Source organism: Triplophysa rosa, linkage group LG6, assembly GCF_024868665.1.
Source record: "Triplophysa rosa linkage group LG6, Trosa_1v2, whole genome shotgun sequence".
Classification (NCBI taxonomy): domain Eukaryota; kingdom Metazoa; phylum Chordata; class Actinopteri; order Cypriniformes; family Nemacheilidae; genus Triplophysa; species Triplophysa rosa.
In genome coordinates this window covers 21,361,972-21,379,578 of record NC_079895.1, presented here as the reverse complement: position 1 = coordinate 21,379,578, position 17,607 = coordinate 21,361,972, and the positions used below count along the sequence as shown (strand labels likewise).

The following is a 17,607-nucleotide window of genomic DNA, read 5'->3' as shown; positions in this document are numbered from 1 at the left end:
AAAAAGGACCTCCCAGACCTGTAAAATATTTCAAAATAATAGACTCTTCAATGTGAAGAGTAATTAAGAAACGTTGTTTAGCTATGTTCATTAAAAGGTATGTTCAATGAAAATGAATTAATATTGATACATTCTTTATAATTTGACATAACAAAAAAGGTTTGAATTATTGTGGTCAAAACAAAAGCAGCCGTCAAGTGCCAACTGTACTGGGAATTTCTCAGTATTGTCAAAAATACATAATGATAAGGTTGTGCGCTGTAGAGCTGTAATTTAGGCAAAGAGTGGCTATTTAAAGAGCCTAAAATATAAAATGTGGTCTTTTGGTCATATGTACTTCACATTACTTTGTGTTCTTTCATACTATTTGTGATTTTAAAATGTGGAAAAGAGTGTAAAATGTGTATTTTCTTTCATGTTTGACTTGACGTTATTTTAACTCCGTTTATTAGTTTATTTATTACTGGCTATTTGACTATAACTGTTAAGCAACTTTTAATCTACAGATATTCTAAACGCCTTAATTTTACTGACTTCACATTGTTGTGTTAGTGATGCGCCCTCCCAGTATATTGTCCTTGCCGTGCCTCTCTTCCTCCTAATGAATGAATAAGAGTATGGAAACAACATCATACTGCTCAGTGACAATATACAGCAATGCTTAGTCTTTTATTCATAGACAGTCAAAACCAGCCTAGTCAGCAAATGTGTTACCCGCAGTCGGTCTACAAAGTCTATTGTGACTCTGGCCGAACACACTGATATGATATTCCAGCACTTAAAAGGTAGGTCCAGAAAACAGCTAATCCAGATCCACGAAGCCTGCTGGTTAGTTTTCATTTTTAGCTTTTGTAACACAATACAGTTGTTTGCTTTATTATCTGCTTGTGACAGAGTCGCATCTTGTTGGTTAAGTAGTTGGTATTTTTGCAGAGAATATGATACATTTTAGGGGCATATTTTACACATAAATATATAATTAAAATAAATGTTTATAATAATTCAAGAATTAGTATATTAAAATTAACCATGGTTTAACTGTAATAACTTTTTTCGTTGTAAAACCATAGTAGCCACAATTTTTACTGTGTTCACCCACAATAACCGAAGTACCATAGCATTTGTTGTAAAGCTGTGGTAATACAAATGGTAGTTTTGGTACCTACACTTTTACTATAAAACAATGGATAGTTTTCACAAGGGAATCATCATTACTGACATCAGTGACACTTTCATTATGTTCAGAGATTTTTGTCTTTATTTGTTAATAACTCACCTTTCAGGTGCTTTGATGGTTGAGAACAAAAGCAACATGAAGGGCAGGGTAACGGTGTACTCTGTGCCAGGCTGTCCACACTGCACACAGGCAAAAGCAGCTCTGAAGAAATTAGGTCTACCTGTGTGTGAAGTGGATATAAACAAACACAGAGAACTGCAAACTAAAGTGAAAAGACTTGCAGGCTGCAGTTCTGTACCACAGATTTTCTTCAATAATGTTTATGTTGGAAACAACGAGGACCTCCAGAACCTGGTGAGTCTCACGTCATTTCTACAGTGCAATATATTTTTATGTCGTTTGTTACATAAAAAAAATTAACTTTTAAAGATTTTTTAAAATATATTTTATTTGCTGTTTTTAAAATATATTCCAGTTTACACAGGGATGAATTTAAAGCTAAATAATTTGAGATAAAATGGAATTTTTTGCTTCTACAATAAATTAACTTCCAGGAATTGTAGATTTGCATTGCATTTGTATATGCATTTGGCAGACATTGATAATTTGTAGTGGGAAAAACATTAAAAGCATAATTTAATATAACAAGTTAAATAGTTACATTTTCAGAGTTTGACCAAAGAATATTTTTGAAATTTGCACTTTTACACAATAAGTAACAATAAAATGCAAACTTAACTTCCGGGTGACCTTAACTTCTGGTTGATAACAATATCGGTTGAGTAGTTTTAATTTAATCAAATGAATATACATTAAAATAAATTAATATAAATTAAATATAAATGGTTATATTACTAGCCACTAGCCAGACCAACCAAACACAGACCGGAAGTTAACTTCGGCCAGGCGTGTGCATCCGATAAAACCGTCTATAAGCTCTGACTTGATATTTGATTCTTAGTTTGATCAATAAAAAATATTTTTTATATGTGTTTTCAGGATCCTCAGCAGCTGGAACATCTTGTTCTGTTGGTACGAGAAGAACCTGTGCCCCCAGACGCTCCACCTGTCCCTGAAAGAGGTTAGTGTATTTGTTTGCTTTTCTATGTTTACTGGCATACAGTGTTGATGACTTGTCTCTTGAACGCTTCTGGCTGCATGTGAGCCTCTTTAATATCACCAGCTGTTTCTCTAAGAATATCTGCTGTCATCTGTTTATACTGTATTAATGTGAAAGACTAGATAATATTTGTGGAGACAATCCAACATCTGCAAGGGATTATTCACCATGTTCTAGTGGACCACAAAATTGAAGAAAAAAAACGCAGCTCCATTCTATACTTGTATTGTATTGAGTTTATACAACAACATAAACAAACATTTTGTGTTAACTTCCGGTAGACCCCTGCAAAGAATCTATAACTGTCGAGTAGTATTAACTTAATTTAATACAATTAATATACAATAAAATGTAAATATTAATGAATATGAACTAAATATAAAATGTAATAAATATAAAATAAATAGTTATATTATAGCCACTAGCCAAACACAGACCGGAAGTTAACTTTGGGCCAGGCGTGTGCGTCCAATGAAACCGTCTATAGGGCAGCCTTGTCGTCTTAAATATGGCAGTGTGGTTGACACATCGCAACAAAAGACCAAGCGTTCATTGCAGCTTCTATGTAGGTCTATGGTTATTTGTAATGAGTTTTTCTCATCAACTATGAAAATTTTGTCATTACCTAGAACGTACAATGAGGTTACTCAAATTGGCTGCCCATCTCAGTGAAATGATTGATTTGAAATATGTTTTTTTAGGTTTGTGCACTAGTTAAACACTGTAAAAACATACTTCTTTGAGCATCCAGACGAGGGTGACACAGCAGTTTTGGTTCAACCAATGGAGTGTACTTGCGTCCATAGGTACTACCCCAGTCATAAGCCATTGACATTGATCAATGGGATAGCTTTCTCCATGTATTCTATTAAGACCATTATGTTTGTCACGTCATATGTCATTTTCCATGGGGAAGGTTATACTAGAACAGAGCTGATAGAGTTCATGTCCATAATGATATTTTTGTGTTTACTTACTGAACAACGAAAGGATGAAGAATTAAACTTGTTAGCCATTGGTGTTGGCTGTCATATTGTACTTGCGTTCACATACAGAAAGAAAGCTGGTGAAATCTGTTAGAGTTTAACAGTCACAGGAAACATTGAAATCTGTTTAATGAGAGTACCAATAAGGTTTCTGGAGCATGTTACCAATGCAGCATGTACAGCCTTTAGTGTTTGGTGGTTTTAATCATTCTTACATTTATTGTTTGTGACACTGACTGTAAGCAGCTTCTGACGTCTCTGAAGCAATGAGGAATCTGATCCTGAAACTCTACTCTGATCACCTCTCTGAAGATGGCAAGGTAATACTCCATTTCACCATCTTATAACACACTTCATGCATATCATAAGGATGCAAGGCCGTGTCGCCATAGACACTTATGCTAATTGAACTTAGACATTTGACATTTATAGTGAGTAAAGGATCCGTTCCTCCAGATTATGTTTTAAATAAGTAAACAGTTGTCAGTCTGACCATCTGGGTGTTCACTTTTGACCAGACAGTCGATTACAAGGCTGTGCGTCGGAGCCCGTACTACGAGCAGTACTGTGAGCTAGCTGTCCAGCTTCAGCGTGTGGAACTGCTGTCCCTGAGTCGCGAAGAAAAACTGGCCTTCTTCATCAACATCTATAATGCTCTCGTCATCCATGGAAATCTGCGCCTTGGCTTTCCCAAAACCTTATGGCAGAGGTACCGGGTAAGAAGACATTCTCAAATCTAAAGATTATTGCAGTTTGGTTCAGGTCTTTTGTTTAGAAATAGAACGATATCATTAATGTTTGCCATTTTTATTTTTTTATAGTTCTTCAACTATGTGAGCTACCTCATTGGCGGTGAAGTGTTCACACTGCAGGATATTGAAAATGGAGTTCTGAGAGGGAATCGAAGAGGCACGGCACAATTCTTGAAGCCATTTTCAAAGAACGATCCACGACTGCGGGTATCCAAAAAAGTTTTTGTGTGGCCTGAAATTTATAGCAAAGTATAATAAAAAATGTTGTTGCTTTGATGTGAAGTTATTAAAGGTTTCACCTGTTTTGTTGAAGTTTATATAGAAATTGAGTAAATGTCACTGGCATGGGTTATGTGTGTTTTCATCCATTAGGTGGCGCTTCATGATGTGGAGCCTCTCATTCATTTTGCACTAAACTGTGGTGCAAAGGGCTGTCCTCCAATTAGAACTTACACACCACAGGTTAACCCCAAAACTATTGTTATTTACTAAATGTGATTCTTCTATCTATAAATGCATATATATACATAAGAATATTGTGTTTTAAAACTCAATATACTGTGCTAATTTTCTATTAGGACATCAATAATCAGTTGCGTGCTGCTGCGGAAGCGTTCTTGGAGAATGATGACAGCTTCATGATCGACAGCATGAGAAGAGAGGTGAAACTCAGCCCGATCTTTAAATGGTACAAGGCAGACTTTGGAGGTACCGATGAGAAGGTATTACTTTGTCATATCACTGTTCTTGTATGGATATTTCCTTTTGCTATGTTTTGTCATGTTTTTTGTTAAACTGTCACTTTTAGTCTGCATTTCATAAGTCAGTTCTGTTAATTTCTTCTAGCTGCTGAATTGGGTGTTTGATCATATTGGACCGTCACAGAAGAAGTTGAGCCTAAAAGCTCTACTATCTGCAGGAAATGTCAAAGTGAGCTATTTGCCCTATGACTGGTCTATAAACAGCACAGACTGAGCTGAACCACATTCTCACACACATAATCATTATATCACATTGTGGGCACTGTGTTTTATTGAACACATGCTGGAGGTAATAGACATTATTCAAAACTGTAGCCTGATATGACCTAACTATGCATTTAGATTCTTTCCCTTGTTCTTCCACCTCCTAAAGGGCAACATGAAAATGTAACCTAGTTTTTACTACCTGTCATTTTCTAAATTGTATTTTGTATTATAGTGGTTTGCACTGATTATTATGCAAATGCATGTCTTAAATGTTCTTCTGCAATGATGTCTTTATAAAAGTTTTTATATGGGGGCAGTCGTGGCTTAATGGTTAGAGAGTCGGACTCGTGACCAGAAGGTTGCCGGTTCGATTCCCAGGGTAACGGGTAACGACTGAGGCGGGTAACGACTGAAGTGCCCTTGAGCAAGGCACCTTACCCCTACTTGCTCCCGGGCGCTGCAGTGATAGCTGCCCACTGCTCCGGGTGTATGTGTGTTCACCACTTGCTGTGCGTGTGTTCACTACTCTCTGGATGGGTTAAATGCAGAGGTCACATTTCGGGTATGGGTCACCATATCTGACTAATACTCCACTTTCACTTTAAACTCGTCGAAAGATTTTGCACAGATATCGCTTGCATATTTCTTGGTTATGCTTTACACAAAGGCATGTATTTTATGTGAGGGTAAGGGCTGGCCTGAAAATGCTATATATTGATATTTTTCAACCTTTGCACATTTCTTGAATGAATGAATTTGCTCTAAAAGGACTATTAGAGTGAATCCTTATTTCAACTATTTTTTTACATTTTAAAATTTTGACAGGATTCTAAATGATTAAATTCAAGATGTAATAACAGTAAAATCAAAATGCACGATTTTTACACTGATTTCACCAAATGAATACATGGAAGAATGTTTAATATTTTCATTTGTATGGACATATATGACAGTAATAATTATTTATTTAATACATTATACATTATAGACGGTTTCAAAACAACAACATAAACAAATGTTACTATGCACACTTTTTGTGGAATAAACTTAACTTCCGGTACACATCCGCAAAGTCCCTGTTGATTATTTCTGATAACAAGCAAAATAAATTACAAGTAAATTATAGTAGCTAGCAAGTTAAAAGTATGTCTAGCCAGTATTATTTTAGGTTACCAGTAGAAGCGTTACTTGGTTAATCTTAAATATAACAAAGTTATACGTCCCATTCAACAAATTGTTTATTAAAAAAAATATATACAATAAAATATTAATGTAAATCAAATAAAATATAAATATTTTATTATTAGCCAGAACAATCAACAAACGTAGACCAGAAATTAACTTCGGGCTAGGCCCGTGTATCTGATGAAACCGCCTATAATATACGTATTATAACAGTAGGCTACATTATAATATTTTTTATTAAAAAAGTAACACAATTAATGCATTAGCTTACATGAATTAACAATCAACAATGAAATTATTGATCTTAGTTCATCTTAGTTTTGTACTGTATTGGCATTATCTAACATGAACAAAGATTAATAAATGCTGAAACACTATTGCTTATTATTAGTTCATGTTAGATAATACAGTGTGAAACTGGTTTAGTGAAAGGGCTTTAGAAAATTTGAATTGTTTTGATATTCGTGATGCTGTTTGGCTTTACATCAGCAGTAAATTAATAGCAAATATATATTGTACACATTCAGTATTGTAATATTAATCAAATAAGTAAATGGTTTTTACATTGAGCTCCTATAGAGCTGTAAGAATTTTCATCATCCTATATGTAATACTGTTATAATCTATTACAGTGAAAGTTGGTTAATTACGTCCTCAGCAAAGGCAGAGTTTATAATGTTTTATTCATTTTTTCCTTTGTTTTCCATTTTTGTACACCCCCTCCTGCTGTGTTGCTTCTGTAGGGAAAATGTGTAAGGGATGGAGGTTTTGGGGACATGGATTAGTCTGAGGATCATTTCACACTGTTTCTTACATTTTTTACCCTCATTTTCTTTGTCTTGCAAAGCAGAATTCATATCAATTAGTCAGCAATAGCATTGCTTTGAGTCTTGTAATGTGTGATATGTTATTTCATAATCTGTGAGTCTTGTTTAATATGACTTCATATAGTGCCTGATTTGATCCAGAGTTAAAATCCAGAATCGAATTCCAAAATGATTTCCAGGAGAAAATCTTCATTCCATTGTTTGAAAACAGTTTTCTGGAAAAAATCTGTAGGTATGTCATTTAATTGTGTTGCATGTGACACTAGAGGGCTTATACTAGAGGATAAGACTGATGCTCACGATCTCGTTACAGCCAGAGGTGTAAAGAGTACCTGAAAACCATACTTAAGTAAAAGTACAGATACCTTGCAGTGAAAATTACTCCATTACAAGTTACAAGTCACCAATTCCAAAACGACTTGAGTAAAAGTCTTAGAGTATCTGATTTTAACAGTACTTGAGTATTTTACTCATACTGAATGTAGGCTCAACGCAGCTCTAGTCCTCTACACTTAAGAGACTTGTCAGTGAAAAACAAGAAACAGTCGATTCGCGAGGAGAGCAATCGCATTTATTTTCTTAAATCATAATAAGACTGAACACCTCAAAATTGCAACAAATCATGGTCGACACCATAACCTACATCTATTACAAACACCCAAGTCTCATTTAAGCTCAAGTGCTCATAAGTAAGCCAACATTCTTCAAAAAGGTCTCTTCAATATAACGGATAAATAAAATAATGTTAGGTAAAATTAAAAAGTCAAAGCCAGCGATTGTCAACTACCTGATAATGCACTCGTATTCACATAAAGTAGTAAGGGAAAATTCACAAGAAGTACCTTCAATGCCCTTTAAATGGCAATATTAATTCTTCTGTAGCTAAAATAAACTGCTGCAAAAAAAAGTTAGGTGCCATGCAAAATGTAATGTGTAATTGCATTAGTCATTACAAATGTAGTGGAGTAAAGAGTACATATACTTGTTCAAAAATGTAGTCAAGTAGAGAGTAAAAGTTGCTAATATCTTTAATACTCAGTACAACTACAAAGTAGCCAAAAAGATACTTAAGTACAGTAACTAATTACATTTACTCCAATACTTTACATCACTGGTTACAGCCAGTGCCTTTTTACCTTTTTCTATGTACACAAAAGGCCTATTTCGCTCAAATATTGTTCACAAATCTGTCTAAATCTGTGTTAGTGAGCACTTCTCCTTTGTCGAGATAATCCATCCACCTCACAGGTGTGGCATATCATAATGCTGATTAGACAGCATAATTATTGCACAGGTGTGCCTTAGGCTAGCCACAATAAAAGGCCACTCTAAAATGTGCAGTTTTATCACACAGCACAATGCCACAGATGTCGCAAGTTTTGAGGGAGCGTGCAATTGGCATGCTGACTCCAGCAATGTCCACTAGAGATGTTGCCCGTGAAGTGAATGTTCACTTCTCTACCATAAGCCGTCTCCAAAGGCGTTTCAGAGAATTTGGCAGTACATCCAACCGGCCTCACAACCGCAGACCACGTGTAACTACACCAGCCCAGGACCTCCACATCTAGCATCATCACCTCCGAGATAAGCGACTTGAATCAGAATCAGAATCAGAAGAGCTTTATTGCCAAGTGTGCTTGCACACACAAGGAATTTTCTTTGGTGTTGGAAGCTTCTAGTACAGACATTCAACACAATGACAATACAATATAATACGATTTACAGTCTAAAAGATTCTAAATTGTGCATATATAAAATAAAGACTATTTTACAGAAAATGGGGGATAATAACATATAAGAGACATTGTACAGGGTAGTATATAGTAGAATAAACATATTAACAGATTGTATGTACACTTGTGCAAATGGATAATTTAGTAAGTAGAGGTAGTGTTATATACATGTATACATAAGATGTAGATATAATAAGGCACAGTAGTGCACACTATAGGAGTAGTGGAAGTGGAATATTGCTCTTAAGGAGCAGTTATCTGTTTAGGAGGGAGATTGCCTGGGGGAAGAAGCTGCTTCTGTGTCTGGAAGTCCTGGTGTTTGGTGCTCTAAAGCGCCGGCCAGAGGGCAGCAGATCAAAGAGTTTGTGTGCTGGGTGTGTGGAGTCAATGATGATTTTTCTTGCCCTGTTTTTCACTCTGGAATCGTACAGGTCCTGAAGTGTGGGCAGAGGAGCACCAATAATTTTCTCAGCACTACGAACTGTCCGTTGTAGTCTTCGTAGGTCTGATTTGGTGGCCGAGCCATACCAAACAGTAATTGAAGTGCACAGAACAGATTCGATGACCACTGAGTAGAACTGGGTCAGTAGCTCCTGTGGTAGGTTGAACTTCCTCAATTGACGGAGGAAGTATAACCTCTGCTGGGCCTTCTTTACAATGGAGTCTATGTGGGACTCCCACTTCAGGTCCTGAGAGATGGTGGAGCCCAGGAACCTGAATGACTCCACAGTATCCACAGTGCTGTCCAGGATGGTGAGGGGAGGAAGTGATGGAGGGTTCCTTCTGAAATCCACTATCATCTCCACTGTCTTGAATGCATTCAGCTCTAGGTTGTTTTGACTACACCAGGCAGCCAGCTGAGCAACCTCCTTTCTGTAGGCAGATTCATCACCATCTTGAATAAGGCCAATGACTGTGGTGTCATCTGCAAACTTCAGGAGTTTGACAGAAGGGTCTGTAGAGGTGCATTCGTTTGTGTAGAGTGAATATAGCAGTGGAGAAAGAACACATCCTTGAGGAGCTCCGGTGCTGATGGTACATGTGCTGGATTTAAATTTTCCCAACCTCACTAGCTGCTGCCTGTTCGACAGGAAGTTAATAATCCACTGACAGGTAGAGGTTGGCACAGAGAGCTGGGTAAGCTTGGGCAGGAGGAGGTCTGGGATTATGGTGTTGAAGGCCGAGCTGAAGTCTACAAACAGGATCCTGACGTAAGTCCCTGGTCTGTCTAGGTGTTGTAGGATGTAATGCAGTCCCATGTTTACTGCATCGTCCACAGACCTGTTTGCTCGGTAAGCAAACTGGAGGGGATCAAGAAGTGGTCTGGTGATGTCCTTCAGGTGGGCCAGTACAAGTCTCTCAAATGACTTCATGACCACAGATGTTAAAGCAACAGGCCTGTAGTCATTAAGTCCAGATATTTTGGGTTTCTTCTGTACAGGGATGATGGTGGAGCGTTTGAAGCATGAAGGGACTTCACACTGCTCCAAAGATCTGTTAAAAATATTAGTGAAGATGGGCGACAGCTGCTCCGCACAGACTTTCAGGCAGGAGGGTGAGACATTGTCTGGGCCTGGTGCTTTTCTGATCTTTTGTTTGCGGAAAAGCTGGCAAACATCCTCTTCGCAGATCTTAAGTGCAGGTTGAGTGTCAAGAGGAGGTGTTAATGGTATAGCAGAGATAGGGTCAGGGCGGGTGTGAAGGGTGAGACTCTGCATTTCAAAAGACAATAGAAGTCGTTCAGGTCGTCAGCCAGTCGTTGATTACCCATAGACTGAGGGATGATGGCTTGTAGTTGGTAATGTCTTTCAGGCCTTTCCACACGATGCAGGGTCGTTGGTTGAAAACTGGTTCTTCAGCTTTTCAGAGTAGCTTCTCTTAGCTGCTCTTATCTCCTTTGTCAGTGTGTTTTTGGCCTGATTATACAAGACTTTGTCCCCACTTCTGTAAGCATCTTCTTTGGCCTGACGAAGCTGTCTCAGTTTCATTGTAAACCATGGTTTGTCATTGTTGTATGTTAAGCGAGTCCTGGTGGGAATACACATGTCCTCACAGAAGCTGATGTAGGATGTCACTGTGTCAGTTAACTCATCCAGATCAGTGGCTGCAGCTTCAAAGACACTCCAATCCGTGCAGTCGAAACAGGCTTGTAAGGCCCGCTCTGTTTCGCTGCTCCATCTCTTTGCTGTTCTTGCTACAGGCTTGGCAGATTTAAGCTTCTGTCTGTAGGTCGGAAGAAGATGAACCAGGCAATGATCAGAGAGACCCAGAGCTGCTCTGGGAACAGAGTGGTATGCATCCCGTATTGTGGTGTAACAGTGATCCAGAATGTTGCTGTCTCTGGTGGGGCATGTGATATGCTGCCTGTATTTTGGCAGCTCACGGGAGAGGTTTGCTCTGTTAAAGTCCCCAATAATAATAATAAGAGAATCCGGGTGTTGCTGCTCCGTGTCAGTGATGTAATCCCCAGCTGTTGCAGCCCGCGCTCGCACAAGCATGTGGAGGAATGTAAACATTCACGAGAATAAATGAGGAAAACTCGCGTGGCGAATAAAAAGGTTTGCAGTTGATAGAGAACGCTTCTAAGTACGAAAAGCACATCTTCTTCAGTGTTGTTATATCTCTGCACCAACCTTCGTTTATATAAAAACATAATCCACCACCACGTGTCTTCCCTGTTGACTCGGCAATGCGATCCGCTCTGAACAGCTGAAAACCCGGCAGATGTAACGCGCTGTCCGGTATGGTGTCATTGAGCCATGTTTCTGTGAAACACAGCGCAGCGGAGTTGGAAAAATCTTTGTTTGTCCTGGTGAGTAAGAGTATTTCGTCCGTTTTGTTGGTAAGGGAGCGGACATTCGCCAGGTGTATACTCGGCAGCGGGGTCCTAAATCCGCGTCGTCGGAGTCTGACGAGCGCACCCGCTCGCTTTCCCCGCTTGCGTCTTTTAGAGCGTTTGTACAGAGCTGCCGCTCCTCCGAGTAAAATGTCCAGTAAGACGTCTGAATTTTCAAAATTAGGGAAAAGATTGATAGAAGGGCATTGCTTAATGTTAAGCAATTCGTCCCTGGTAAAAGTGAGTGGGCAATGCTCACATTCAATGGCGTCTGGCACTTTGGAGAGGTGTTCTCTTCACGGATGAATCCCGGTTCCCTTTCTGTCGGTCTCTCGACGTTGTGTCGACCGACAGATGGGGTTCGTCCTTGAGAACCAATCGCTTCCGACTTCTTAGAAAAGGCCAATGAAATTGGCGAATGAAATTTACATGCCGGACTCCGCCCCCGGATATCCGGGTATAAAAGGGAGACGGCGTGCCTCATTCATTCACCTTTTGTTCTTCGGAGCCTTCGCTCATGATCAACAGACTTCGCTACAAGATAGCAACTACAAGACTGCCGATTCTACGACGTGGTGCAGCGGACTGTCCCTTCCTGCGGCGACTTCCCCTGGGCGTCTCGGCAGTTCCAGAAGTGTTTGAGTTTTTTCTCTAAAAGAGCAAATTTCTCCATCGTGGCATGGCCCGCTGTTCTCGTGGGTGCAACACACTCATCGAGGAGGGGGACGGACACGAGGTCTGCTTCCAGTACGCTAGGGCAGCCCTTGTGGATACGTCCTGCCCACACTGCGGGCGGTTGATGTTTCAGACGTTGCGTCACGGCTGTGTTCCCACGGGACTCAGCCACCACATCGTCTGCTTCCTGTTCCGTGACAGCAGTGGCTATGGCAAGCAGCGAGGGTGATATGATAATTACTGTGAGCGCTAATCCGTCAGCCAACGGCTCGCGGACCGTTCGCACCTCGTCTCGCTCGTCTGACCGTTCCCCATGAGACGGTCCCAACGTCTTGTTCCTCAACCACGTATTCGGAAATGGTGCGTGATGATGAGATGTCCGTTGCAGCATCGGAGGGTGACTTACTGGCATCGGACTCCGACGATTCTTTGGAGCTCCCTCCCTCGGGGGGTCGAGTCCAGGAATAAAGCGGACATTGAAATGTCAGCCATGCTTTCCTGGGCCGCCGGCATTGGGTTGCAGTGCACCGCACTGCCTCTCCCAACTCTCGCGGCTGGATGCATGGTACCTCGGGTTTGAGATTGGCTCCAAGCCGCACTCGCCCCCAGTGCCCTGTTTTCCCGGAAGTGCATGAGGAACTTAATACGACCTGGAACGCCCCCTTTCGGCGCGTGCATGTTCTTCCCTCGATGGTGGGGCAGCTAGAGGATACGTCGAGTTTTTCGGCATCTTAGGTGTCGAGAGCTTACTCTGCTGCGGGCCAAGCTGTCCCCTCTCTCTACGCTATGGCTGTCCTGCAGGTCCATCAGGCCAAGGCGTTGAGAGAGCTCCACGAGGGTAAGACCGACCCAGCGCTTATGCAGGAACTGGGGCGATGTCCACATTTGTGGTCCAGGAGAGACACCTCTGGCTGAACCTTGCACAGATGAGTAATGCCGAGAAAGTCCGCTTTCTCAATGCACCCATTTCGCAAGGGGGGGCTGTTTGGTGATACTGTCGAGCTGCAGTTCTCGACAGTAAAGAAGCAGACAGAAGATATCAAGCATATCCTCCCCCGCCGCGATTCGGCCGCCCTCTGTGCACATTCTGCTTCCCAGCAGCCCTGGTCCTCTTCGACGCCTTCCGGTTTCGGCGCCTCCCACGCAGGCGGCCCCCCGGAAGAAGACATCGAAGAGGAGACCACCACCCCGTCAGCAGCCAAAAGTGTCCGTGACTCAGTAATGGGACCCTCATAGGTAAATAATGGACAAAGCCTATTAAGGGTCATTATAAGCCTAAGTAAGGAGTTATATAGCTTTAGCCAACAGTAAGAGTGTATGAGAGGCTTAGCCCTTCACAATGACGTGCATTAAGGCTCATAGATGTGCTCCAGAGGCTTAAAAATGGTGTGTCCATTAGCTACCTATGGGTGGCCGTTCCAAAAGTGTGTGTGACTCAGTTTGGCAATTACCTGTTTATTACAGCTTTGTAACATGGTTATTATGCTCAAAATGACAATACATGTGTAACTTATTTAATGGGACCCTCATAGGTAAATAATGGACAAAGCCTATTAAGGGTCATTATAAGCCTAAGTAAGGAGTTATACAGCTTTAACCAACAGTAGAGTGTATGAGAGGCTTAGCCCTTCACAATGACGTGCATTAAGGCTCATAGATGTGCTCCAGAGGCTTAAAAAGGGTGTGTCCATTAGCTACCTATGGGAGCCGTGCCAAAAGTGTTACGTGTGGCATGTACATTCGTAACTTATTTAATGGGACCCTCATAGGTAAATGATGGACAAAGCCTATTAAGGGTCATTATAAGCCTAAGTAAGGAGTTATATAGCTTTAACCAACAGTAGAGTGTATGAGAGTCACAGCCCTTCACAATGACGTGCATTAAGGCTCACAGTTCTGCTCCAGAAACTTAAAAATGGTGTGTCCATTACCTACCTGTGGGAGCCATGCCAAAAGTGTCTGTGACTCAGTTTGGCAATTACCTGTTTATTACAGCTTTGTAACATGGTTATTATGCTCAAAAATGGTATATACATGTGTAACTTATTTGATGTGGCACACATAGGTGTATAACGGACAATACACGTGTAACTTATTTAATGGGACCCTCATAGGTAAATAATGGAAAAGCCTATTAAGGGTCATTATTTAACCTTGGCAATGAGTTATATGGCTTAAACCAACAGTAGAGTGTATAAGAGGCAGACAGATGTGCTCCAGGAGCATAAAAATGGTGTGTACATTAGCTACCTATGAGGACCCGTCAAATAAGTTATGACTGGCACTTCCTGTGACTCGGCAAAACCAGAGGAAGTACCAGTCATAACTTATTTGACAGTAGCCTCGTAGGCTTACAGTGGACAATACTGTAAACGGTCAATTTTTTAGACTGTAAACAACTTTCTTCTGACAAACCAGCTTCTGAAGCACCCCACATTGGTATATTGCACACCTCAGGCTATTAAAATGCTTATTTCGCATACAAACGCACTTTTCACAGAAATTAGTCTCTCACCAGCATTTTCAGCAAAAAACTGCTTTATTCTTTTAAAAAAACCTCGGGGCTTCGAATGCTAGTTCGACGCACCCTCACGCACCACATATCCGAAGCACGTACCCCTCGGTGATCAAGTGATCGAAAAAAAAATCACAAAAAAATATTCCAGGAAAATAAACGGCCCACAACGTCCCCAAAACGTGCAATATAGTACATAACGAGGCCGTACCGACTTCAAACTTTGGGAACCGAATGAGGGGGCGGCGAGGAGCTACAGAATTTGAATCGGGGTCATTCGGAGTCACCGGGGCCGTTCGGGGTCTCTGTACGATAGGCACCTATGAAAATAATAGGATAGGTTGCAGGTGTCAGAGGCTCCCGTACCCCCCGCGAAGGCCCCAGCAGCCCGAAACTTTACAGAAAGTTGCGTCAGTTGGCTCTCGACGACATACCAAGAGGGCTAGGTCGGGATATTAAATTTAATATTTTTTTATTATTTTTAAAACATCTCTCTCCCTCGCATTGATCTCTATGGTGACTTGTGCCTGCAAAGGCCTCGTGAGGCAGTTGCTTTCCAGGTGGATGTCTGTCTCCGGAAGCATCTACGGACACGGAACTTGATATCCCGGCTTGGGAGACGCCCACGGTATACCATGCCGAGTATTAAGGCCGTGTGACCTTTTTACCCCTGTATTCTAGAGCGTTCGTTTGCAACCTTTATGTAGGCTGCTGGTGTCTTTTTGGGCAAAGTGAGAGGTCAAGGAGGTCCGAGGGGCGCGGAACTCCAGAACACGACCCAGGGCACCGTGACGAGGCATATACGTGAATTGCAGGTCGTTCAGACCTTTGTGTCCCATTCGTCCATCATGAGCTTATGAAAATGAATGGGATAGGTTAAGAGTGTCGGCAGCAGCCGTTGGGCCGCAGTGGGATCGAGGGGCCCCAAACTTTATATTCTGGTAGTCTGTTGGCCCCTGTTTCACATACCGAGAGAGGGGCTTACTGGAACCTAGGGAACATTTTCTAGTGCTTTTTCTTGTGTGAAAAGTGTTTTGTACATTAGTAGCCTACCGACTGCCTGTCAAATAAGTTACGACTGGGACTTCCTGTGACTCAGCAAAACCACCGGAAGTCCCAGTCGTAACTTATTTGACAGTAGCCGTGTAGGCTAACGGTGGACAATGCTGTAAACGGTCAATTTTTCATACTGTAAACCCATTTTCTTGTGAAAAAACTACAGATATGTATCCTAGAAGCACCCCGTATTGGTATATTGCACACTTTAGGCTGTCAAAATGCTCATGTGTTATACAAATGCACTTTTCACAGAAATAAATCTCTGACCAGCATTTTCAGCAATATTCTACTTTATTTTTTTAGAAAAACCTTGGGGCTTCGAATGCTAGTTCATCACACTCTCTTGCACCACATATTCGAAGCCCTCGCTGTGCGGCAAGTGCTCGAAAAAAATCACAAAAAATATTCTAGAAAAATAAACGGCCCACAACGTCCCCAAAACGTGCAATATATTACATAACGAGGCCGTACCGACTTCAAACTCTGGGAACCGAATGAGGGGGCCGCGAGGAGCTATAGAATTTGAATCTGGGTCATTTGAAGACTCCCTGGCCGTTCCGGGGTCATCGTACGATAGCCACCTATGAGAGAAATAGGATATGTTGCAGGAGCCCGAAACATTACAGAAAGTTGTGTCACGTGACTCTCGGCGGCATACCGATAGGGCTTGGTCGGGAAGTGAAATTAAATATTTTTTCTTATTTTACATACATCTCCCTGCCTCTAGTGGTTCTCTATGGGCCCGCAAACCCCCTCGCTCGGGTATCCGACGTCTTTCGGACAGAAACCTCCCCTAAGCATGAACGAGGAAGGTCACGAGGGACGCCTGACTCCTCTATGGGGCGCCACGGCCGTGAGGGAGAGAAAAAAGAAAGAAGGGCGGCGAGCGAGACGTTTTGGCATCTTTTGGATGTTGCGCCACAAATATGCAGCAAGGGGCAGCAAACTACCAACTCTAGGCGCGCTGCGGACGCAAGGGCGGCGAGCGAGACATTTTTGCATCTTTTGGATGTCGCGCCACGAATAGGCAGCAAGGGGCAGCAAACTACCAACTCTAGGCGCGCTGCGGACGTGAGGAAGACTATGGCAGAGTTAGGCGGTCAGGGGGACGCGGTGATGAAGTGATGGATGCGGTGATGAAGATTAGGTGATCAGGGGATGAATAGGCATTTTGTGGATTGAGGGTCCACGCCCGCAGCACTTTGACACCCTTTGTGGTGTCCGTACGATGCCTCTCCGGGAAAACGGCCCCTAAACTCCGATAAGGGAAAAAAGTCCCAATCATAATTAGAGTGAGCGAGAATTTGGCGTCCAATTCAGCTATATGAACCCTTCGTCTACCTAGTCGACCAATGTCAATCTGTATGAATGGGCAATTGTCCACGATTTACCTAGCTTCCCTTGCATATGGAAGAATAAGTGTCAATGCATTAGAAAAGAGGATCTGATTTAAAAAATGTGAAGATAGGGATATAAATGTAATTGATTTCGATATTTTAAATTGTGTTTTAAAATTGAAATGGTTAAAGTCCTTAATCCAAAATCGTAAATCTTTTTGGTATATTGTCCCAAGTGCAGTTTTTAAAAAATTAGGGGAATACATTTTTTTGTTAAGATGTGATTTTGTTTGCTGTACTAAAACTTTCAGCTTTCCATCAGTAGGTACTTCTTTTCTGGAAAGTGTTGTTTATGCATAAATTTACGCCTCAACACTCCAGAGTTTGGAATAAAATATATATAAAGTTTTATATATATATATATATAATATAAAATA

General features: G+C 41.3%; 2 protein-coding genes across 3 annotated transcripts in view; one reads left to right on the top strand and one right to left on the bottom strand.

Annotated features, from left to right (window-relative positions):
- The first annotated feature begins 33 nt into the window (after positions 1-33).
- zgc:152951 (uncharacterized protein LOC569013 homolog) overlaps positions 34-17,607 on the top strand; it is a 19,843-nt gene continuing 2,269 nt past the window's right edge. The window contains exons 1-9 of one of the 2 annotated variants that reach the window (XM_057335458.1): positions 34-785; positions 1,284-1,531; positions 2,177-2,258; positions 3,530-3,603; positions 3,802-3,999; positions 4,105-4,242; positions 4,408-4,497; positions 4,614-4,757; positions 4,882-4,965. In XM_057335458.1, the coding sequence (XP_057191441.1) occupies positions 764-785; positions 1,284-1,531; positions 2,177-2,258; positions 3,530-3,603; positions 3,802-3,999; positions 4,105-4,242; positions 4,408-4,497; positions 4,614-4,757; positions 4,882-4,965 (1,080 nt within the window). In that variant the 5' untranslated portion in view covers positions 34-763. Of the gene's footprint in view, positions 786-1,283; positions 1,532-2,176; positions 2,259-3,529; positions 3,604-3,801; positions 4,000-4,104; positions 4,243-4,407; positions 4,498-4,613; positions 4,758-4,881; positions 6,193-17,607 lie in introns of those variants that run through there. The other variant, XM_057335459.1, reaches the window with a different exon arrangement.
- Positions 6,344-17,607, bottom strand: part of LOC130555347 (uncharacterized) — a 130,606-nt gene continuing 119,342 nt past the window's right edge. The window contains exon 5 of the mRNA XM_057335468.1: positions 6,344-9,621. Coding sequence (XP_057191451.1) covers positions 9,003-9,621 — 619 coding nt within the window. The 3' untranslated portion in view covers positions 6,344-9,002. The remainder of the gene's footprint in view (positions 9,622-17,607) is intronic.